General features: G+C 43.4%; 4 protein-coding genes across 5 annotated transcripts; 1 reads left to right on the top strand and 3 right to left on the bottom strand.

Moving 5' to 3' along the window:
* The first annotated feature begins 727 nt into the window (after window positions 1-727).
* LOC114801083 (transmembrane protein 43-like) lies at window positions 728-4,416 on the top strand. Its single transcript, XM_028999043.1, has 12 exons — window positions 728-919; window positions 1,015-1,164; window positions 1,359-1,493; window positions 1,614-1,708; window positions 1,825-1,874; window positions 2,415-2,484; window positions 2,570-2,640; window positions 2,726-2,847; window positions 3,069-3,143; window positions 3,229-3,330; window positions 3,703-3,820; window positions 3,984-4,416. The coding sequence occupies exons 1-12, from the start codon at window positions 914-916 to the stop codon at window positions 4,184-4,186; spliced, it is 1,197 nt and encodes a 398-aa protein (XP_028854876.1). The 5' UTR covers window positions 728-913; the 3' UTR covers window positions 4,187-4,416.
* A 582-nt stretch (window positions 4,417-4,998) lies between these two features.
* On the bottom strand, window positions 4,999-8,086 carry LOC114801267 (rho-related GTP-binding protein RhoA-B-like). 2 transcript variants are annotated; one of them, XM_028999349.1, is made up of 5 exons: window positions 7,845-8,086; window positions 7,006-7,163; window positions 6,259-6,379; window positions 6,021-6,151; window positions 4,999-5,836 (listed from the first exon to the last, which is right to left on the bottom strand). In XM_028999349.1, the coding sequence occupies exons 2-5, from the start codon at window positions 7,159-7,161 to the stop codon at window positions 5,663-5,665; spliced, it is 582 nt and encodes a 193-aa protein (XP_028855182.1). In that variant the 5' UTR covers window positions 7,162-7,163; window positions 7,845-8,086; the 3' UTR covers window positions 4,999-5,662. The 2 variants fall into 2 exon arrangements, with proteins under 2 accessions (XP_028855182.1, XP_028855181.1); XM_028999348.1 differs by lacking the exon at window positions 7,845-8,086 and adding an exon at window positions 7,650-7,778.
* A 4,001-nt stretch (window positions 8,087-12,087) lies between these two features.
* On the bottom strand, window positions 12,088-16,095 carry LOC114801266 (cytokine-inducible SH2-containing protein-like). Its single transcript, XM_028999347.1, has 3 exons — window positions 15,361-16,095; window positions 14,357-14,556; window positions 12,088-12,802 (listed from the first exon to the last, which is right to left on the bottom strand). Exons 1-3 carry the CDS (start codon window positions 15,378-15,380, stop codon window positions 12,327-12,329), a joined length of 696 nt encoding a protein of 231 aa, XP_028855180.1. The 5' UTR covers window positions 15,381-16,095; the 3' UTR covers window positions 12,088-12,326.
* A 485-nt stretch (window positions 16,096-16,580) lies between these two features.
* twf2b (twinfilin actin-binding protein 2b) lies at window positions 16,581-22,869 on the bottom strand. The gene is made up of 11 exons (XM_028999346.1): window positions 22,694-22,869; window positions 21,703-21,783; window positions 21,155-21,333; window positions 20,366-20,461; window positions 19,874-19,978; window positions 19,753-19,767; window positions 19,595-19,636; window positions 19,252-19,371; window positions 18,532-18,682; window positions 16,996-17,117; window positions 16,581-16,913 (listed from the first exon to the last, which is right to left on the bottom strand). The coding sequence occupies exons 1-11, from the start codon at window positions 22,716-22,718 to the stop codon at window positions 16,746-16,748; spliced, it is 1,104 nt and encodes a 367-aa protein (XP_028855179.1). The 5' UTR covers window positions 22,719-22,869; the 3' UTR covers window positions 16,581-16,745.
* Window positions 22,870-23,459: the final 590 nt, after the last annotated feature.

The following is a 23,459-nucleotide window of genomic DNA, read 5'->3' as shown; positions in this document are numbered from 1 at the left end:
CCTTCTTCTTCTATTTATCTTCACCTTCCTTTTCAGGGGTATAGCGATGTCGCCAAAGCGCATACCGCCATCTACTGGACGTCAATAAAACAGTTTCAGGGATTGTAATCTACAGTCCATCCACAGGAATATAATGGTGTTCTGAATTCTTCACCATTGACCTTACACACCATGAGACGTGAAACTGGGCCAACACAGTTTCACAACACAACAATATTCAGGCATGGTGACCACCTGGGCATGGTGACCACTGCTCACTCAGGGTGGTGGGTTAAATGCAGAGGACAAATTTCACTGTGTTCACCGTATGCTGTGCTGCTGTGTATCACATGTGACAATCACTACACTTTACTTTAAAATATATACACCATATCATTGCTGCCCACTGCTCACCCAGGCTAATGTGTTAACACATTTCGTTGTGTGCACCGTGTGCTGTGCTGCAGTGTTTCACAACGACAATCACTTCAACTTCAGACCCGCTGGATGTGAACCATGAGGAAGTAGACCATATACAGTTCTTAATGCATTCATGTAATATTTTAAAGTTTGCGGTGTAATGTCACAAAGATTCTTAATTAGCATGGAGACCACATTCCGCAAACGTCAGGAACCTAACAAGCTTACAGCGTCGTAGCTACATTACATTACCAACACGCCAAGTAAACGTTGCATTGTCACATGACCTCATCGCGCGGGTTTGATTCGCGCATGCGCGTGCGTCTGACCCCCCCGCCGAACCACGCCGTAATAGGGTGTGGGTTCACGTGATACGCGTCCACCACTGAAAATAATGCCGTGGCGCCCACGGTTTTCGTGACGGCAAGAGGCCGCAGAGCAGGAGGGATAAAGCAGCCGCCTGTTCGGCGTTCGGTTTCGGCTAGCTCTTTACTTCCGGGCGCGGGGCTGAAGCATGTCGGTAGGATACTCCGGATGTAGAGGACAAAACTCGTTTTAGCGTTAAAAGCACCGTGTTCACGTTAAGTCACGAGCGTCTGTTGTATCGTTTTGCAGTTCTCCAACGCGGACTCCGGTCACCGGCACTCTCGGGTGAGCAGCCGGGAGAAGCCCGGCTTTCTGGAGCGCCTGAGCGAGACCACCGGCGGCATGGTAGTCGGCCTGGGCCTGTTCGCGCTTTCCTTCTACGTGCTCTTCACCAACGAGGTGAATGTAAAACGCGGCCAGACAAGTCCTCCATTTGTTAGTTTCTGACCATCTCTGACTAAATGTTCGATGAAGCCTTGGTCCATCTTCCGAATACGACGAGCCATGACCAGCACCACTGGGCTACAGTGTCTTGTCCAGCTACGTGGTAACCTTTTCTAATGAGGAGTAAACTCTGGATTCCCGTTACCTAGGGCCGAGCTTTACGTACCGCTGCTTCCCTGGACGAGGGTCTTGCTCAGGTGGTTTCCCTGAACAGCTTCTCCGGCCCGGAGCTCCAAAACGACCATCGCCTGGTCCACCTGTCTGCACCACTGCACACTGCTCAGGTGAAGCAACTGCACCACCACCAGCGTGCTTTTCTCTTAAACACTCTCAGGGTAGTGTTTGGATGCAAGTTTTATTTTATTCCTGTCAGTCAGCATGCCCTCATGTCCTTCCCTATCCAGCCTCTGTACGACCCCAATTACAAAGTGGCCGTGCACACGGTGAAGCTGAAGAGGGAAGTGGAGATGTATCAGTGGGTGGAGTCTCAGGAGAGCAGGTTTGTCAAATTTGAGGTGTGTTGAGGCAGGAATACTGCTTTCATGATTGAAAACAGCTTGTGAATTATGCACCCTTTGAAGTTCACCATCATTATACCGTGTTTTAACCCTGTAGGGATTATGAAGAGAATGGCGAGAAGAAATCTGAGACCACTTACACCTATAGTAAGTGCCTTCTTTTCCTGATTGTCACATGTGACACACCACAGCACACATCGCATGTGGGTGGTAGTAGCCTAGTGGGTAACACACTCGCCTATGAACCAGAAGACCCGGGTTCGAATCCCACTTACTACCATTGTGTCCCTGAGCAAGACACTTAACCATAAATTGCTCCAGGGAGACTGTCCCTGTAACTACTGTAAGTCGCTCTGGATAAGGGCGTCTGATAAATGCTGTAAATGTAAATGTAGTTAAACGTGTCCTCTGTATTTAACCATTTAACCTTATTCATCTGGTGAGCGGCCCCATAATCAGTTTGCTGCCAATGAGGTCCCCTTGATTATAACACCGTCCTGCTCGTGGCTGCCCACTGCTCATCAAGAATGATGGTTAAAAGCACTGTCACCTTGTGCTGTCCTGCATTTGTTTCACAATGACAATCACTTCACTTTCAGTTACAGGTTATGTTTTATTTAAACTATGCATGTTATTCACTTTAGTCAAGATTCTAGACTTTAAGTCCGGCTTTTCCCCCCCTTACAGATACAGAATGGAGGTCAGAGGTCATAAACAGCAGACACTTTGACAAAGAAATTGGCCACATGAATCCTAGGTATTCCATTTACAACATCAAGACACATCAGTTAAGCTCACTAATGGTTTCTGTACTCATAACTTGAATATGTTTGGCATTGTAGTGCAATGGCGGTTGAGGCTGTGACTGTGGTGGCGCCGGAAGTCTATATTGGGCCATTTGTGTTGTCCAAAGGTAAGAGAAAATGCATTGCTATGGAGAAAATGTTTGCTGTGGACCAGATCATGGGGCCTGTTGTGAACGTTCTGCTACTTTTCAGGACTGGTGGATCAGATAAATAATTTTCAGACTCTGAGCCTAAAGGGCCTGCCTTGGACCGACCCGTTCCTCACTGTGGATGAGGATTACTTCTACCACACGCCAAACCCACGAAGCCCTCAGGTGAGCAACTTCTCAAACACAAAAGCCACCTGAATAAATATTATAAAGCCACGTGAAACAGACCTTATTCATCTGTAGAATTATAGGTCTACCATCACAACAAAACAATATAGGAATTATAGTTACTAACCCTTTTGGATTAGACTACATTCAGTTCACATTGTGATGGTTTAAGAGATATAGTAATGTTGCGCTAACTGTGACTCTCTCTGAACGTGCAGGTGGGAGATGTGCGTGTACGGTTCACCTATGCTGGGCTCAGTGGCGAAGGCAGTTGGCCGGGACGTGCCCAGGCTGTGAGTGTACTGAGGACACTGGTCTGAGATTTTTTGAGTATTTATGTGAGTTTTGTTGTTTTCATTGGACGTGGAACATTTTTAGGCCAGTGTGGTTGCCATGCAGAGAGGAGACCAGCTAAGGGCTTTCAAAACCAAGTCTGGAGACACCCTGGAGATTCTCTATACAGAGGAGCTCAGTGCTGAGGTCAGTTTAGCGTGTGTGTGCATGAGAGAGAGAGAGAGATTTTTCACTTTCAGTCACTCTGAACTCAATTGTTTTTACTTTTTTACTTTATACTTTGACTTCATTCATTTGCACACCTCCACCCTGTTACACATATTTTATGTTTTATGTTAAATACATAATATATGTAATATTGTGTAATATTTGGTTATGTATACTTGCAATATTTGCAATACTGTGGTCTGTAGCAGTCGCTAAAGCATTTCACTGCATATCATACATATGACTGTATGTGACAAAAAAAAAAGAAAATTGTGAGATTGCTGAGATCTGAACCCCATAATTAAATTGTTGATGGGCAGGCCCTCATTTGGCCCTGTGCTGTTCCTGCAGGAAGTGTTTGCACATGAACACGAGTACAACAACATGAGGACGTGGGCTCTGAGGGCTGGAGGCTGGGCTCTCATGTTCCTGGGTATCAGCCTGACTACACAGATTCTCTACACGCTGGGTATTACACACCTCCGTCATCAGCTCATGTCACTAGGCACAGGGAAATAATCCTAATCATAGTCAGACAAAATATTTGGACATTGCCTATGTGTAGTAAGCACAAACCTGCTCAACAAAACTGTGGGGAAAAAAAAATTAACATTACATTATTTTGCTTTTAGTGGACTGGGTTCCAGTGCTGAGGGAGCTCGTCTCTTTGGGGCTGAAGATCTTTTCTCTCAGTGTCTCCTGCTCCCTGTCCTTGTTGACAATCAGTGCGGGGTGGCTGTACTATCGCCCCCTGATGGCCGTTTTTCTGTCTGCACTGGCGCTCGTCCCAATTGTTGTTGCACGCTCCAGAGCCCCAACCAAGAAACACCAATGACTACCGCCTTCACAGACTTGTGGGAGTGTCGGTTCCAGGTTCTATCACATGCAGGAATCGATCAATTATGGAATGAGGTGTGCTGCTTTTGTCGTCTAAATCCTGCTCCAAAAACATCTAGTGTCTCCAAAAGCACGCAAGCCATCTGCATTTGAATGAAGACAAACCTCAGTCATGGTTTGAATTGTACTGCCAAAAAGAATGCCAAATATATTTATTTTCATAACGAACTGTTACATAATAATGTTTGTGAAAGTGCTTTGTATCATGCCAAAACCTGATCCATGTCCTCATGGATGAGGAAAGTCCAGGTTAATTAAGTAAAAATACAAATATTGAACCTCTTGTTGTGGGTGGCCACCACATCCACATCGGGGGGGGGTATTGCTGCATATTCTGCTAATTATGCATTTCACTCATGTTCGTGTGAAGCATCTTAACGCGTCTCTATGTAAGTATAAGCTAAAAAAAAAAAAAAAAAAGAGTAGACTACATTTTTGAGAGGTAGTGCAAGATGTTGGTATTCACCTCATTGGTAGTGCAAGTAGCTTGAAGTGCCCTCCCCCACATGGTCACCCTCTTCGTAGGCTGTTCATGTGTGAATTGTCAGACTGATATAATACCTAGTCCCACCATCCACATATGCAGCTTAAACTTGGTTTAAGGTTCCCCTGGTGTCTCCGCATTAGCCAACATGTCACTCATTTGTTGACCTTTCCTGAAATACATATTTTTAAGTACTTTAAGGAATTTATTGACTTAATTGATTCGGGTTGGTTTGTTGTAAAAAAAAAAAAAAAGGCAAGAACAGCTTCTTAGAAAGTTTTTAATACACAAAGGTACCAAAAATGCTTCTATCTGTTTTAAAGCAAAACAAATCTTCAAGTCTTGTCCCTGTGTGTGCACTTGTAAAGCATGTTGGTCCTGATTATTTTCCAGCTGTAAATTGCATATTCTGACATCCACAAGAACGGTAAGGTTTGGGGTTGTGTCACAGTGTACGGACCGCTTAGCCTGAGCCTTAATGCGGACTGAAGCTCGTATAGTATGCCTTCCATGGCCTGAAGGAACACCATGGTGACTGGCTAGACAAGAATACAAAAAAAAAAAAAAAAAAAAAGAAGCAAATAAACAGGTGGACACACGTCCAGCCCTGGCGTGCCAGACACATGCAGAGTTTGGCGCCCCCCTGGCTACAGCCAATCAGATTAGGTGGAACTGGAAGAACTCCAACTCTCTGCAGGAGACTGGCCTGCCAGGACTAAAAGTGTTGGCCCAACCATTCCCCTCATTAAATACTGACAACCCTTACAGAACTAGTCGTTGGCCTAAATGTTTCCTTTAAAAATACAGACTAAATAACAAGCGTCTACACCATTAATAATAATAAATTTTAAAAAATGGTGAGCACAGTCTTTCCAGGCAGGGGGGGCGTATCGCCGCACTGATGTGATTTGCCAGGAATGAGTCCACTGTTTAAAGCAGGAGGCATTTATTGCTCTTCTTGCTCCTTCTCGCCTGCAGCGCTGCCCTGGTGGCCATCTCAAAAACCTCCCGCACGCCATCCTTGGTCTTGGCGGAGCACTCCATGTAGCCGAAAGCACAAATGCGATTGGCCATGTCCCGACCCTCCTCTGGCTTTACAGGCTCCTGCATTTGGGAAAGCAGAAAGAAATCTATAAAATAAATATCTAGGGCTGACCGTTTATTTCTTGTACATATTGCAATGTTAATTTAGCACTTGTAGCACTTTTTAATTCAATTACTTGCTTAATGACAACTTGAGGAAGGATACGCCAGCAAGGAAAGAGAACTGGCGTTTACGTGTACAAACCTGTTTCATCTTAGCGAGCTCACGCCGTGTATGCTCGTCATTTCGAAGGTCCTTCTTGTTGCCCACAAGAATTATGGGAACATTGGGGCAGAAGTGTTTAACCTCAGGTGTCCACTTCTCCGGGATGTTTTCTGGACCGCGTGAAAAAAAAAAAAAAAAAGGGGTGGGGGTGTCAATTTAACAACACCGCTGCTGCAGATTTACACTGATTTTTGTGTGTCAGCGAGCCAGTCCTCACCCAGACTGTCGGGGCTATCAATAGAAAAGCACATGAGGATAACGTCGGTGTCGGGGTAAGAGAGGGGTCGGAGCCGATCGTAATCCTCCTGGCCAGCTGTGTCCCACAAAGCCAACTCCACCTGCCACGGCAGTTACAAGCTCGGATGGTTAAATACGTTCACACTTTAACATCCTCCTCTACTTACATGCAGCGGGACGGATTCTCAACATTTATTTGTCGCTCACGCTGACATTTAAGTGCTATATTCAGTATATATATGTATAAACAGAATAGACATTCTACTTCTTGTACAAATAACACTCACACACATTCCTACACATTGTTGTTTTCTTCTACTCTACTTGAGAGACACCATCTACCGGAATCAAATTCCTTGTATGTGCTTGCACTTACTTGGCCAATATTCATATTCTGATATGAGGGCAGGTGATTTCAAGTGTAGACAGAAAAACGCACATTGCACATCTCATGCGCCATGAACGCATTCTTAATGTGTAGTTGTGACATTATAACTTGTTTATTCAGAACAGTATTAAATATGTAGAACATTTGAGGTTTTACAGACTGATATAGAGATGCAATTAAACTGTCAGCATTATATTATTTATTTATTTTTTACAAACAGTAAATGGCTACAGCAACATATAGGTTGTTCTACGTTACCCAGATACTAGATAAGTTGTACAGTAACAGGCCGGCTCAAGAACAATGGGTCGAAACGCAGGACCGCGGGCGGTCGCTCACCTGTTTATTGTCAACTTCGATGTCGGCGACGTAGTTCTCGAAGACGGTGGGGACGTAGACCTCGGGGAACTGGTCCTTGCTGAACACGATGAGCAGACACGTCTTCCCGCACGCCCCGTCCCCGACTATTACGAGCTTCTTGCGAATAGCCGCCATGTCTGCACATGCGAAACAAGCAAAGCGGCGATGAAGGAGGGGGGAGTGGGACGCGGACGCATGCGGCCACCGAAGTGTTCTGTTGTTACGGTGGACCGAGTACCGGTGTCGTCTAAATTTACGGGCGGATTTAAAAAAAAAAAAATTATATATATACACACACATTTCAGAAACGTTCCACCCCGTTTCGTTTTGCAAGGTGATACTTGCAGGGATTCGTTGTACAATCTTTAACATGCCGTGACCGGGCCGAATTAGCTGCTCGGGAATATAAAAATTCCGCAGTGGAATTTCTTGTAAAAAAAAATCTGTGTTCGGCCACCTCGGCCTCCGGTTCAAAATTCAGCTGTTAGCCTGTGCGCGAACGGGCTAGCGGGGTGAATACCGAGAACGCGGGCCAACACGCCGACAGCGACCAGATATTTTACAACAAAACGGTGGCGTCGTCGTTTTCTTCACCTTAACGAGCTCAGGGGGCGAAAACGAACCTCGGCGAGATGCAACAGAACTCGGTTGAAAAGTAGCGCCTATTCGCTGCGTTAGCTTGCTAGTTCCATAGCCGGCTAGCATCGCGCAAGGCGGAAGTGGTGAAAAAGAAGGCGCAGCCCCGAACCGTCGCTTCTCACGCCCGGTTCCGATTAACAGGCGCCCACCGAAGCGCCCGACGAAGCGAGCACGCTTACCAGCAGTCGGCGGCCGGGTCGGGTCGGTGGTCGGTCGGTCGGTCGGCTGGCTGGCGGGCACTCGGCTGTCTGCGGCAGGAGACGCGGCGCCCTGGCGTGAAGGAGGGGTGATGGGGGCTGGGGCTTCTGCTGCGCCCGCTCCCGACACGCTTTATGCGGACGAAACGGACCGATCGCGCCGACGTCTCCGAGTTATTCCAGCGGGTCCAGGGCCGTTTCCAGGCAGGAGAAATGGCCCGACTTGCTATATCAGGGCTTTTAGTTGGGTTTTAATGAACGATCACTGAAGTGTTTCGTGCAAAAAAAAACAGTGACAGTACGAGCATTTGGCATTTTATCTAGCAAACTGTTTAATAGTTTATCCCCTGTGCCCTGTTCCTCAGGACTATACTCAGGTACTCAGAAATGTACACGCATAAAATCCTGTTTTGTTGCTGATCTTTGTCATGACCAAGACTCAACTCATAACCATTGCCTCAGCTCCCAATTATTTATTAGATGAAAAAAATATTCTTTTTTTATATAATGTGAATCACCAAAGGATTAAACTGACATTTAAAGGGTTAAATCCTGAAAATGACTGAATGTTTGATGTTTTTTGAAAAAATCTGAAAAAACTTTGATGTATGTACATTTTTGGCCAAACTGCATACCCAGGTATGGATGAGAGTAAAAACATTCTCAAAGAGGGCACAAGGGTAAAATGTTACACGCAGCAACGGCCTCCAGAGAAACGTTTCATCTCACTATGCTCACATGTATGTTGCTGAAATGACAATAAACTTCAACTTCATTTCCACACATGCAATGCATTAGTTTAATAACTCAGACCCCTTTATGAAATATTCATAAGAGGCCTTTTTAATCTAATTATTTCCTGATGAAGATCTTTAGTGACTCAGCTGTTTAAAGCATCTAGTGGAAGTTCATTCCACCACCTAGTCTCCAAGACAGAGAATTGATCGTTGAGGCTAATTAAAATAAAGGCTTCAGCTTGCTAGGGAGCATTAAGATTGGTCTCTGGACCAATGAAAGAAGGTCATGTTGTCTGATGTGTCCAGATTTGGGGGCATCAGGGTGTTCCTACCATTCAAGCTTTTGGGGGCGGTGCTATGATCTGAGGTCGCTGCAGTTGGCCAGGTCGAGGTTTAGCAACGTTGCAGTGCATTCAGACTCCTTTAATTTTGCAACCATTTGTCATGTTGTAAGTTTATGCTAAAATTGTTCATTCATAAATCATTCCTCATAAATCTGCTATATGTCCAAAATAAAAACAGCCATGAGTCTTCATGATTTTGTGCCACTCTACTGTCCTCCCCAGCCCTGTCAGGTTTGATGGGGAACGTGGGTGTACAGCCATTTTTAGTTCTCTCCAGAGATGTTCAGTTGGGTTTAAGTCAGTTGTTCCTAAGCCACTCCTGTGTTGTTTTGGCTGTGCTATTAGGGTCGTTGTTGTGTTGGAAGCCCAGTCAGAGATCCTGACCACTCATTTATCTTACGACCGGTCACCCAGTGCCTGCAGCTGGAAAACACCCCACATCATGATGCTTGTGTCCATGTGATATATCAGTTTTTCTTTTTTAATAAATTTGCAAACAATTCTAGAATTCTGTGATTGTACTGGGGTAATTCTCAATGCACTGTGTGTCCCACAAGAATTAGGTCAGCTGACTACATGGATCTACTAAAAGACCAGGAATTTCTTCTTCCCTGATGGTATAGGGGTGGTGAAGTGATGTGGTTACACTAGATTTATAAGTGTATTTCTTTTAATGTGTGCTTTTATTTCTATATTTTCTAAAGACTTTTATTTTGGTTACCTGTATTTTGGTGAGGGTAAGGAAATTCTAGTGACTACCTGGGTGTTTCATTAATTGTGGAATATCTAAGGGTGTTAGTGTTTTCTGTTTGTTTAATTCATGGTTACTGTGAAAAGTTATGCGATTTGTATGGTAGCGGCCGTTCCCTTGGGTTAGTGGGACCTAGTCGGGGACCAGGTTCCATTCTCCATTCTGTAAGAGGTACGTGGGGTTGGTGCGCAGAATGTTATTTTAATTATAAATGATGTACATATTAGGAATATTCTGTGTGTGCATGTTCTTATAATACTGTATATTGTAGAGAGAGACGCAATGCTGTGACGCGATATTCTGATGCGACTTTGCTTTTTTGCAGAGAAATACACACGGTTAAGCAATCTCTTGGTGTCATCTCATAATTTGCTGTTCGAGGAGCAAAATAAAAATACACAACGCAGAAGAAGAACTGCTACACAGGCACATTCCAAGATGGCAATGCTGGACTCAAATTGTGAAAGAGGGGTTCGGGGACCACAAGGCATCATTTCCCCACAGAGTCCAGACCCAAACTGCACAGAGAATCTTTGGGATGTGCCAGAGAAGAACAATCCCATCATTTCTACAAGATCGTGGGCGAAATTCTCCCAGACTGAATGTGGATCTAAGCTTTTATATTTCACCAAATATAGACACAGATTCACATTGAAATAGTCTCTACTGGTATTCCGCTTTTCTCATTCCTATTTCAACACACAAGGGGGCAGTGTAGTTTCAACAATAATATTATTGGAAGCATAGTTTAAATGGATTAATAAGATCAGCGGTATGAATCCCAATAACCATTCCACTCCCTCACGTAGCACCTAGAGTTAATGTGGCTTTTCGTTAAGGTTCGTTGTGACTATTTTCTGCCTAATCAGCTGTTCATTTTATCTTCTTCTTGGGTGTAGCCGCACAAGCTCTTGCCCCCAAAATAGCCGTGGCTTTTTACAGGTCTTCTGTGCAGAATGAGCCAGTCACCCCACAGCATCTGAGCAAATTAACATTTTGAGAAGTGTACATTGTGCACATTTGAGAAGTGTATTATGCAATTGTTCAAAATCTCCATCTGATTTTCTGTAATACAGAATTTTACAGCACACAGGCTTTCAAGTGCTGAAGGATTTTATAGGACTTAAAATATTACATTGAGTTGGGAAAAAAAGTGTGACACTTAAATTTGATTTAAGCTGTTTTTGAAATGGTCAAATGTTTAAAGCTGTGTATGCCATGGCATTTTATGAATTTCACGTGTACTATTTGTTGAGTAAGATGTCGCCTAAATGCCATTATGTAAAAATGCCAATATGAGGTTCCTATTTTTTATTTATGAAAATGTTTGACAAAACCCCACAAGAGCTGATCAGGCTTTAATACAACATGTTAATGAAATTAAGACCATCATATACTTAATTCAAGTATTTGATGGTGAGCAAACACTCACAGCTATGACTCTCTGACCGAAAATAGAAGGCAAGCTTGGTCGCATGTGTGTTTTACAGCGTATACCTCGTCCTCTGCTTGTGTATAAATAGCGAGGGTCTAATCACGATAAGAGGCTTTCCTGGGAGCTTGCTCACGTCTTCACGGAAGTCCGCTTCAGCATTATGTCCAGAGCACCATTTCTCAGAGAGAGGATTAGTCCGGCAGTTGGGTTTCCCTGAAATAGTCATCATGGCTCAGTATTGTGGATCAAATTTGCCCAGAAAAACTGATCCGTGGCAGCTCCCAACCAGCTACAATGGATCTCGACAGATTAACGAACCAGTGACTTGTACTTTTTAATATTAAGAAAAAAACAGATCAGTGGACGCTCCCAGGAAGCAAATTACCAGCTAGATAACATTTTTAAATGGGTTATCATTATAAAAATATCGAGCAGTCACAACATGACACATCAAGGTCCCCTTTTTTTGCTTTTATATCGGTCTTGTTGGTCCCCTAATACTGTATCTGAAGTCTCTTTCTGAAGTTCAGCCTTTGATCCAGTCCCAGAATGAGATTTCCCAGGACCCACCGTATCAGTGTCTGTACCTTTAAATGCTAATGAGGAGGAGAGCGGCCTGTAGAAGTTCGGGGGGGCTTTCGCGGAAATTATGTCATCAACACCATTCAACATGTTTGACATGACAGGAGGTCGTGTCGGCGTTTTTCCAGAAAAAAATGTAATGAATTCACTGGTTCTGGAGTCTCGCGTGACGGAACTAAAAAAATACATTTATGCTCATTTTTACATCCAATCACAGAGCAACTGCAATGCTTCACACGTTTGGAAGCCATGATGGTTGGTGGAGTTCCTTTTTTAGGGGAGGGGCGGGAAATTCTCGGGAGGTAACCTTTCCCCTTATGACGAGTCCCCTCCTCTCTGAACGGTGAAGCAGAATGACCAAAGCACTCTTTACACCATCGCCACTGCAGGACCACGGACAGGCTCGGGGAACTCGTATTAATGTTAATTTTTTTGATGTGCATATTTTTATATAAAAATAATCTTTATTAAAAAAATACGACGAGAGCATTTATGTCCATGGCACAAGCCTGAGGAGAACTGAGTCACATCTTTACCTGAACTTGCCCGACACATGAGTCTCGGTGGCCCATGCCTCGCCTGGTCAGGTCAGGTCAGGTCAAGAACAAGAGCTCATTAGACCTGGAAGGGGTATTCCTGGAGGAAGCGCCGCAGCGGGCCAGGAAGAGGCAGCTGGTCCAGGCTGACCGCATGCCTGTTGATGGTGAGGCGAGTGAGGTGTTGGAGTGAAGGAAAAGCCTCGGGCTGGCGGAACGGCCGTCTGAGCTTCAGCAGCACCACGTTGTCCTTGGGCGGCACCGCCGTCCCTGGTTTCGCCTCCTCCCCTGCCTGACTGGAGCTGACATAGTGGTGCACCAGGCTGGGTATGTCTGGGAAGGACATCAGGCGTGGCAGCTCTGGGGAGCTGGAGTCCAGGCGGAACTGGCCCCGGCTGTATTCGATGCGCACGTTGGTGGGGCCGCGCTGCGTCTTCACGGAGAGGGTGAGCATGAAGAGCGGGTGGCTGCTGTCCCGCACCAGAAACGTGCCCTCTGATGCATGTATGAGAAGGTCCTTGGCTTCGGCTGCTGAAATGCCCCCCCAGTACCAACCTGCAACAGCACGAATCACTATTTTATTATGCAGTTTACTTTGCTGATTAAAGAGCAGCGATGTACACTTCTCGAATGATATGTCTGTTATCTCAAACCATTTCCAGGGACGGAAGTGCAGGCAGAAGAAGGTCAGTAAAGAGCTTCTTATCTCTTATCTCACTCATATACGACCTCAAGGTTTAGCTGCTATATCACAGCCATATATATGTTCACAAAGTAAAAAAAAAAGAGCCATTATTAGCCAAGGTTGATCACTGACCATAGCCCACTCCTCAAATGGTTCTTCTACAGCACAGATAAACACGTGTTTTTTTATGACATGGTGTGTTTCTATTAATCACATCTCAGTTTGGAGTTAAAACCAACAAGAAGTTGTTTTAATGTCAGCCAAGGTCATCACTACGTTCGGTACTATATTTTAAAGGAACAATACATTAGGGATTAATTAGCCTGAGAGAAATTGAAGTAATTAAGTGCAACATTTGCAAATAGATTATACAATATGCACATGATGTAAATCTAACAGTAACTGTATCCCACTCATAAACCCCAACCCCCTATTCTTGTGATCAATTCCTGGTCATTTATGTCAAAGTGTATTTTGTTGTAATTGCGTCCTTTAGGACGTCCTTGGCTGATGCACTCAGGCGCTCTTGTCCTTAATAAAAAGCCAGTGGAATAGATTTATTTGGAGGAGTCCTTGAATGCAGTAAGGAGCTGTTCCTACCTTATGATATAGAATGCCTAGTGCGTTTTCCACCAGTTTCCTTGTTTCCTGAGTTGAACTTTCCTAAGTAGCTCCTGTCACGGTCAAAAACTGCAAGTCTGCATGCCTTACTTCCTGGAAATGAGTCTGCGCTAAAGTTAAACCCAGCAAGTCAGGTGCTGCAGTCAGCAGAGTCAAATCCAGACTCACAACTCCATACCACCAAGAAAATTAATGTAATCGACAAAATAAATAAATATATTTACATTTACAGCATTTATCGGACGCCCTTATCCAGAGCGACTTACAATCAGTAGTTACAGGGACAGTCCCCCTGGAGCAACTTAGGGTTAAGTGTCTTGCTCAGGGACACAATGGTAGTAAGTGGGATTTGAACCTGGATCTTCTGGTTCATAGGCGAGTGTGTTACCCACTAGGCTACTACCACCCATATATGCAATGATCTTAATAGTAATATTGAATAAACCGTACATATTCATAATCAAATATGCTTTTCCTGGCTCCAACATTTTGCAATCTTAAAAGAGTATTATTAATATGCATTATTATATAACATTATATAATATGCATTATAGTATTTTAGCAGGAGCTTTTCTTCAATGTATCTGAGCTTCATGACATCAGAATATCTATTTTAGAAGTGGCTATAAAACAACAGTGGTGCTGTTTTGCTCTATAACTAGATTAACTAGATTATTACAGAAGAATTAACAGTTACATTTTAACAGGGAAATTTTTGGTCTCTTGCAGTCACTCTGCGTAATACCAGACTGGATCTGAAGGGCTGGTACGGTTGTCTTGATGTGGGAAGAAATATGGTTTACCTGAGGTATGTAGGTGGTGGAAAGTGCTTCTGAGGCAGCAAAGGTCCTTTGTGGGGTCCCACAGCATTGGGTAGTCATGGGAGCTGCATGGAAAGCTGGGGCGAAGGTGGCCCGGATCTGACTCCATCGGTTCCCTGCCATCCCCATCACTCGGCAAATTCATTTCCCTGGCAACCATCGCTGAAGATGGCAACACAACCCTAATAAAAGAGAGGGTGTTCGTTAATCCTATCTAAAAAAATTAAAAAACTGACCTGGCATGAGCATATTATTTATAGTGCAATTTACACTATAAATAATATAATGGCAGAAGCCAAAATATTGAAATGTAGTTCTTAAAATTGTTTGATTATATCTATATTCATATTATCTGGTATAAATAGCCATCAAATTGGGAAACAGCCTATCTTAGCTCAGCTGCTTGTTAAAAATAAACCACATACGATGTCTGCTGCAATGTCGCCATTTTATCCTTTTATCTGTGTGAAGGCTTTTTCTATGTTTTCTGTAATATTGTCCTGGATTATTCACTTAGTCCAGATTCACATCTTGTATTTTTTAATAGATTCTATATTATATTTATATTATTTTTAAAATATTATTTATATATTATATATACACACACACACCCTAAAATATTGAAAGAACCATCAATTTATTTGATGAAGGGACTATTCCAGTTTTATGCACGTATCCTCGTGCAAATGGTTAAAACTAAGATGTACTTCAGCCACACTAGTAGGGGCTTTCTGAAATAAAACCTTAAGCCAAGACAGAGAACAACTAAAGTTCCATTTGGTTCAGATTAAGGTGCAGCCATTGTAAGAGCGAATAAAAACGGCAGAAAGTTGGCGTCGTGTCAGTAGGCTGTAAAAGACCGGAGTTGGTCGAGAGAAGTCGTGCATCGCGAACAAAGCCTTTCATGGACACCGAAATGCAGACAACAGATATTTTCTTTAATTATTATGTTCTGTAATAAACGCGTCGCTGTTGGGCGAGCCTACCTTCGTATGCACAAAATCATCACGTAGAGTCCGAAACCAGCAGGAGCACTTTTACTTTCACTAAATTCGGCCCGTAAGATCTGGTCACCGCAACTGGGAATATAACAGGTCGGGAGGGCGCAATAAAGCTGGCTTATTACTGAGAAACGCTTCCAAGAATAAAGAACAAAAAATAAAAAAAAGAGACCCGAGGGGATCCGTTGGCTGGTCGGACTGCAGTGGTGACAGCGGCGTGAAAAAGGCGAGGCGAGGCGCCGCTGGGCTTCTAGGAATCGCCTTCCCGGAACGGCTTTGTGTTGCGGCGCGCTGAGCCACCAGAAGCCGCATCTGCGCGCAGCGCTTCGCAGAACCGAGCCGGCTCACGCCGCCGCTCGCCTCGTGATTGGTGGGGCCGGTGTTGCCAGGTGCGGCGCGGAAAAGCGGCCCGAAATAAGTGCGGGACGTTTCACCGGCCGGAACGGGTCGGCGTCACGCTGCTTATCGTGGGAATGTGGTCCACACATATTCCCCGTCTTCCACTTACCTTCTATCGATGGACTTACAGTGACACTCCACAACTTTCCCTATCTATTTTTTGGTTTGTTCCTTCCATTCTTCATATTACTCTCCCCACTTGCCTTATTTTGAGCGAACCTGGCAACACCACCAGCCAGCCAGGCCGTGCTTGCTGCGCCTTTGCCGTGTGACGTGGTGTGATGCGGCCCGGCGGGTTTTGCCAGTAATGCGGAGTGGATGGCTTTCCTAGTACGACTCTTTCCAGGAAAGCCGCAGCGGCGTCTCAGACTGACCCGTGTGCGCAGCACCTCATAAAGCCGCCCCGCCGGGGTTGCCAGATCTCGCGAGAGAACGTTCCAGCAAAACAAACTAGCTAGGAATCTACCAATACTGTACTAGGAATGGAACATTTTTTAGACACGTCTGACCTTGTACCAATCCAGCTAGCAGTGTAACGCTTTAAAGTGGACGTTTTTGATTCATAATTAATAACACATAGACTTGTGGTACGCTGCCAGTGGCAGGAAAAATTGACATATTATTAAAAAAAAAGATAGAATGATGTAATTTGCACCATTTGACCTGCTGTCCTGTTTGATTGACACTGTGTCTATTATGTGCTATTAAATGTTGTTGAATCGATGTTAAATCATGCATCAAATATAATGCAGAGGCTGCACACCAAGTATTGTTTAAATGTACAGAAAATATTTTATTTTGTGATAATTATTTGTTCCTTGAAAAAATGTGTAACTGAATAAACTGTACTGAAAATGTACTAGGGTTCCAGCAAATAGAAAAGCTTTAGAGATAACAGAGAGAAGAGGATGAACATGTTGGTAGGGAAAGCAGCAAGAAATTCAGTGGGTGGGGCGTGTCGATGGACCCATTTAGTTATCCTCCCCATTCTCTCCTGCCCCCTTGATGAGGCGCTTGTTGCCCCTCTTTCCGGCCGGGCCGCGAGGCTTGGCAAAAGCCTGCTTCAGGGATGACTGCTTGGGGTGGACCTCCTCGTAAAGAAACTCCTCCGTCAGACCTTCCCCGCTGTCAATCTCCATCTGTATACAAACACACACACTTCATTAAATACATCCCTGAACATCTTCCTGACAGTTATCTATCATTTCTTCTGAGCTTCACCTTCTTGGCAATCTCCAGATGGTAGTCTCTTTCCACTTCGTCCAAGAGTCTGTTTCGACAGCTGGAGTACAACATCCGCTCCTTAATGCTACAACTGTGCCCTGGCATGGAATATATGAACACTGAAGAAGAAAGCATGAGGAGAGTTAAATCAGTGCCATCCACCCCCCAATTTTTTTTTTTATAATAATACAAGACATTTAGATAAATGTTAAAGATAATTTCAATGAATAGCATGCAGTTTTTTGTTGCAAAGGGCCATGTCTAGTCATTGACTTCCACCTCTAGTAAAATCTCTTCAACTGTAGGCTTTTCTGCATGAATTGTGTCCATTTCCTGGAAAACTGCTTCTCATGGCTGATGCATGCACTTTTGTGCAAGATGACTCAGCTAGATTGAAAGTACTGCTGTTGGCTGTCTGCTGCTATAGAAATGCGGATTTGTCTGAATACCAAGCTGCAGTCATGTTACATTTTATTATGTTTATTTCTGTTTATTCCTGAGCTCAAAATGTATATTATATAAATGTATAATATACATTTATAATAAATAGCATAGTTAGGGTGGGGGCAGCAACGCACATTACATAACAATCATAATTACGGAATCAGTCTTAATGAGTGAAAGTGATTGTAATTGTGAAAACATGCAGCGCAGCACCCGGGGAGCAATGTGTGGGGATAGTTCTTTGCTCAGAGGGGATTCGAACAGGTAACCTTCTGAGTACGGGTATGGTAATCGGAAATTACATTTAATGGGGTGCCACCACTGCCCAACTAAAATGTAATTTGCTGTTTGGAGATATATGATCTACATCATGATCATTTCAATCCAAACACAGGACGGCTAATAAAACTTAATCAAACTGCATCTTGTTTTTGCATTATGTCACTGCTGAATCATTAATCTGAGGAATAGTTTTATTGGCTCTTTCTAACAGTCAATGATTGTTTTGTTCAGTATGCTGTATTATATGCTCAATAGCCTACATGATGCTCACTTCTTTGTCATAATTAATAATAACATGATAATAAGTTTATACTTAGTCTGGTTCTTGGTCCCCATCCAACAATTTCTCATTTATCATGTGTGATTAGCTAATTAATTTATTGCCTGTTGTAAATTAGATTAGTTTTGACCTGCATCACTGAAAGCAAAAAATTACTGTCACTCAAACATTGCTGGCAAATGACAGGAAGCACCAAAACTGGAGAAAGGGATCACCGTAAGAGAGTAGAAGAGAGTAAAAGAGTTGTAAGCAAAAAATCTTATTTGGTTAAAAAGATTAAAACAAATGTTTACATGATTACATAAATGAAATGTTACTTTTCACAGTAAAATTGCATAAGAATTTTTTCTTTCAGGGTTCAGTTTTTGCGGAATGTTGGAAATGTTTCGCTCAATAACTTTGGGACAAATATGATTCCCTAGACCTGCAAGCCTGTGCTGTTTCCCAGACCGCTGAATTCACACTGACACCTAGTGGACAGTCGAGGAAATGCAGAGAGAAGGTGTACGTGGTGCAGCACTACTGACCCACAGCCTCCACCGGCTGTCCCTGGTGGGAGTATTTGTAAAGGAAGAAGTGGTAACGTGGGCTGTCTGTGGGAATACGGCAGGGCAGTTCACGCGTCTCGGTGGGATTGGTGTGCACCAATTCGATAGTTTCTTTCTCAACATTCACTTTCTGGAAGAAGAAAAAAACCCAACCTGTCCTCAGTTTATAGGCAAGCATGACAAAACAAAAAGATTGATTAGTACAACTCTGTCATTTTCTATTGACTCTGGTGCAATGAATTAGAGTTTGAGCTAGATTACTGAATTGTTTATTTGGTTAATCTTGATTTAATGCATATTGGAGACACATTAGTGCATTGATCACAAAGCCTTTGCAATTTCAGTCTTGCAGACAACCAATCTGGTTGCGACTCCTAATGGGAGCACTCAAAGAAAGAAGATCACCAAGAAATTGCATTTTGAGTAAATGATGTATATAAAACATCGAGGTAAATCCCTTTCCATGTAAAATTTGTTTGCTCATTGCCTATACATGACCTATTATGATGTATGATATACTGCCTTAAGAAGAAGGATATCTTCTAAACAGTCATAATGAAATACAAAATTTAAAAGAGTGTATTTCTGTAACATCTTGCTTGATACAGAATACCTGTGCATATAATTTCTGCAATAAAATGTTTTTTGCAAACTCAGACAGATACGAGTGTCCAGTGTCTAGCCAGGGGTCTGACTCACAAGTTGGACGTAGTTGACACGCTTCTGTTTGAGCTGCTGCAGCGCCCTCTTGGCCTCGTCCTGCAGTGGGAAGGCCAGTCCCTGCAGTGCCCGGTTCCCCACGCTGATCTCTGTCTTCACCTGCAGGAGGCAGCACACACCTGACATATATACACGTTGTCATACAACTGTACAGTCGGACCATATGACATGAAATATAAAGCATATAACAGTCACCTGGCCACCTGTATATTATTCTACCCGAAATTAGATCAGAGAAAGGGCAAAGCAGTAAAAGGGTTATGTTATAGTGTTGGAATGTTTCCACATCCTGGAGTCCAGGTGACGATGCTGAGACATTTACCTTTGGTCGCCCTGTAGGAGTGGCTACTCGTCTACGTTCATCCTGTGTTAATGTGAAATCACAGATGCATGCATTTAGCACAGTCCAATCCAATCATATTCCTATACAGTTGCTTAATTACGAAGAAATCGAACTCATCAACATGTTCCATCACTTACCCTTGCTACCTTGTCCTGTGTGAAGTGCAATAGGAACAAATGCACAGGCCATACATCAGTGTGACTTGATTTCTAGGTTATGGGTGCAGTTCAGTGTTGCGTTTAAGCGTGCCCGGCTCACCTCCGTAAGCTTGATCTGGTGAAGCTCCTGCTCGGCTGCAGTCAGTGGGGCTGGAGAGGAGCATGATGACATGTGCCTCAGGTAGCCCTGGAAGCACAGGTCCTCCTGCAGGCAACAGAGCCCATTGAAGCCATCATACATACATGAGTTGCCTGTGATGACACATATGGCTCCAATAGCCAAACACAACGTCCTAAGAATATCTGCCATTAATTTATAGTATTACTGCTCAGAATAGGAGGAGATGTGTGTAGATGTCATATAATAACACATGCCAGTCATACAAAATGTCCAATATTTCTGTGAGACATAAACTCACACTCATTCCTAATTTCTACCTGTGGTCTTAATTTGATTGAAGAAACCACTGTTAAATTATATTGCGCTAATTTCATAAGGGCTCGAGCATCAGGGCAATCATGCAACAAGTCTGAAAATGCAGATTTTAGGTATGTCAACTCAAGGATCTTTGGCCGAAGTGGTCTGACCCACCTCCACAGTTCCAAAGATTTCATCCTTCAGATGAGCTCCACCAAACTCCTTCTTAAGTGTAGCCCGTGTGGCAGCATACACCATCTTCATCCTCACCTGGAGAGGTAGACAAGGGGCTTTCAGAAGCTATGACTTTCAGTGTTGGACTAACATCAGCGGTTAAGGCACCTTCCAGCTGGACAGATGATTTGAACATCCATCTGCAGCAAACCAAACGTTATAAACTTTACAACAGAAAAGATTGTGATTTGGTGTTTCCGACATCAGAATGTGGGTCTTGGTAATGATTAAGGGACCGTCCATAAACTGCTGCATGCTGTGCAAAATATTTACAGGGAAAATCATCCAATTATTTCCTTGAGGCAGTGGAACTAATTTAACACCATCTCAGGTCACGCAATACAAGGCTTGTTTTCAGGAATATCGATTTTGTTTATTTAATGTATATTTTACCACATAAGAAGTCAAATAAATCTGGTAATCTTTTAAAGAAAGAGATCAGGCAGTGTCAAACCAACTATAGTATGCACAAATTAATATTCCTCAAATTGAAAGCAAGGGAACTGAGCCTCGGTTTGATCAATGTATGGTCCTTCAGGTCTAAAATTGACTGGATTAAACAATAAAATGATCATATACATATTATTTATATATGCAATATATTATTTATACAGCAAGCACATTTTACGTTGTACATGGGTACAATGTGCCTAAAGTTGGAACAGTGTTCGTGTGTGTATGTGTAAGACAGAGATAGAAGGACACAGAGATTGCTTTGGCTGTGCTTACAGGCGACTGGTCAGGTGACCATGAAATGAAGATCCACTCATAGCCATGTGCATTCTGGGAATCCAGACGATACAGGATGTAGCAGGGCTCCAGGGCGTCCAGCAGTGGCAGCAGAAAGTGGTCATAGTCGCGGTCCCAACTCTGAGACGGCTCTCTGTACGCCCCCAGCACCAGCTGTTCTGAATAACATAGCACATGACATGTCACACACCCATTATACAACATATACCCTAAAGAAAATTGAATTTTACAGAAATTACACTCATATTAACACAATTTACCCATATATTAATATTAATATATTACCAAATATAATATATTATAATGAATCAAACATCTATATTTAAATCTCACAACACACACATAATAAATGATACCATCATTTTACCGCTATATATTGGGTTCCATACATACATCCATACTTTGAGTATCATACTCAATGTAATAAACTTTAAGTTATGTAAAACATGTAAAACACTGTGAAAATGAGTAAAAAATGTACCCCACATCTCATATAAATTACTGATTTGAAACATTTACTTACTCACCGTTCTTAATAACAATTTTAATGAGTCTAACTGTTGGCCCTCCTCTGGCTTTGACAAGGAATGCCCTTAGGTCGGCTGATGCTACATAATCAAGACAAATGACAGGTCAGGATCATCTCAGAGACACTGAAGAAATCAAGACGAGAAAGAGGGGGAGATATGGAGAACACTGACGTGGACATAAGACTCCTCAGCGAGAGAATCTGATATCCACATGGCTGTGGTGACAGAGATAGGGGTATATAACTGTTTCAGGTTCCGTCACTCAGCCACTTTTTCTAGTGAATGAACTTGGGTCAGGACTGAACCCCCTGCCCTGGTTTTATGACAAGATGATTCTTCGTGTGAAGAATATCCAATGTCACTTCGTACTTTTCAAATTTGCCTGTAGCAGGCATGACAGAATATATATGTACTCTAGCTAGGCCTGAGCCTTTAACCTCTGAAAAAAAAAGTCATGCTCGCCTCCAGGGCCGCAGAACACCATGGGTTCCATCGTTTATGTGGCCGAATGAAGAGACTTCTGCCTTAACTTGGCCAACCAAACATTCTGAACCCATAAATAATGCAGGTGCAGGAGCGGCAGGTGAGGAACTGCTTCCGCCCTTATCTCCTGTTACAAACTCTTCTGGTGGAATTCAGCAGCCCATTATTAAACCGAATACGAATTATTTAATTCACAACACACACTTTAACAATAAAGTAACGATAATAATATCCAAGCTGAATAATATCCAACTAAAATGACCTCAGACCCCAGGTCGCCCTGTATGCTGACATTTGAGGCGTTTTATTAAGACTCCAATGGCAATATTGCGCATCATGCATCTCTGAATATAAATTATTATGTAAAGCAGTCACATGTGGCATCTGACAGTTCTACGTTACGCGGTGCAACGCAGCTTTCCTGCGTATCACAAGACGAAAGAAACGACATTATTTAATATAAACAAGATATAATATATAATAATAATAAAAAAAAAACGCTTACAGTGGATGCCGGTTTGGTGAGACATGGTGACCGCAGCTCTGTCCTCCGCACCTGTGACACCGGCCGCGGGCCGAACGTGGGGGATTCCTGACGGCCGAAACCCGATCTGCGGAACTGAGGAAGATGTGTAATATTGCGCCCGTCAGCGGATACGCGGCGTCGCCGCCGATCTGAAATTCTTCGCATATCGATGGCCATAACCTGGCGGCGAGCCGACCCGTGTCGGGCTCCTGACGAAAACTTTTTTTTTTTAATGGCGTTGGTCATCGAGCGACATGCGATCGTCGTGAAACGTCGTTTCGTGACACCGACTGGCTCCAACAAGACCACTCAACTCGAATGAAAATGTCCCGACAGCACAATACAACCATTAATGGCAAAGGCGCGGTTCTGGCTGTGGCCCTGGCCTACTGAGTCGTTGCACTTTTTATGGACAAGGCTGCATGCATTCGCTTACAAAATTTGCTTACATTAAACAGGAGAAAATTCTAAACAACGAGAAATAGAAATTTTGCCTCCATAAGTGTATATGTGTATGGTGGCGCATGCTCTCGCTTTGATGAGAATGCTGGCAAAGGGTTCATTCATAATTCACTCCCCTGTGAGTCCACAAACCTCCAGGCCTTCCATTATTAATCAGCACAACCCCCACCTGCCTGCTCTACGAGCGTCCTAGTAAACTCCGGACACTTAAATCTACAGTTTAAATCTACAGATGTGTTTGATATATGCGAGCTCATGTCAGACATTAACGTGGCGGTCGGTG

This window comes from Denticeps clupeoides, chromosome 12 (assembly GCF_900700375.1).
Source record: "Denticeps clupeoides chromosome 12, fDenClu1.1, whole genome shotgun sequence".
NCBI classification, from domain to species: domain Eukaryota; kingdom Metazoa; phylum Chordata; class Actinopteri; order Clupeiformes; family Denticipitidae; genus Denticeps; species Denticeps clupeoides.
The sequence above is the reverse complement of the archived record's forward strand: the minus strand, read 5'-3'. Positions and strand labels throughout refer to the sequence as shown.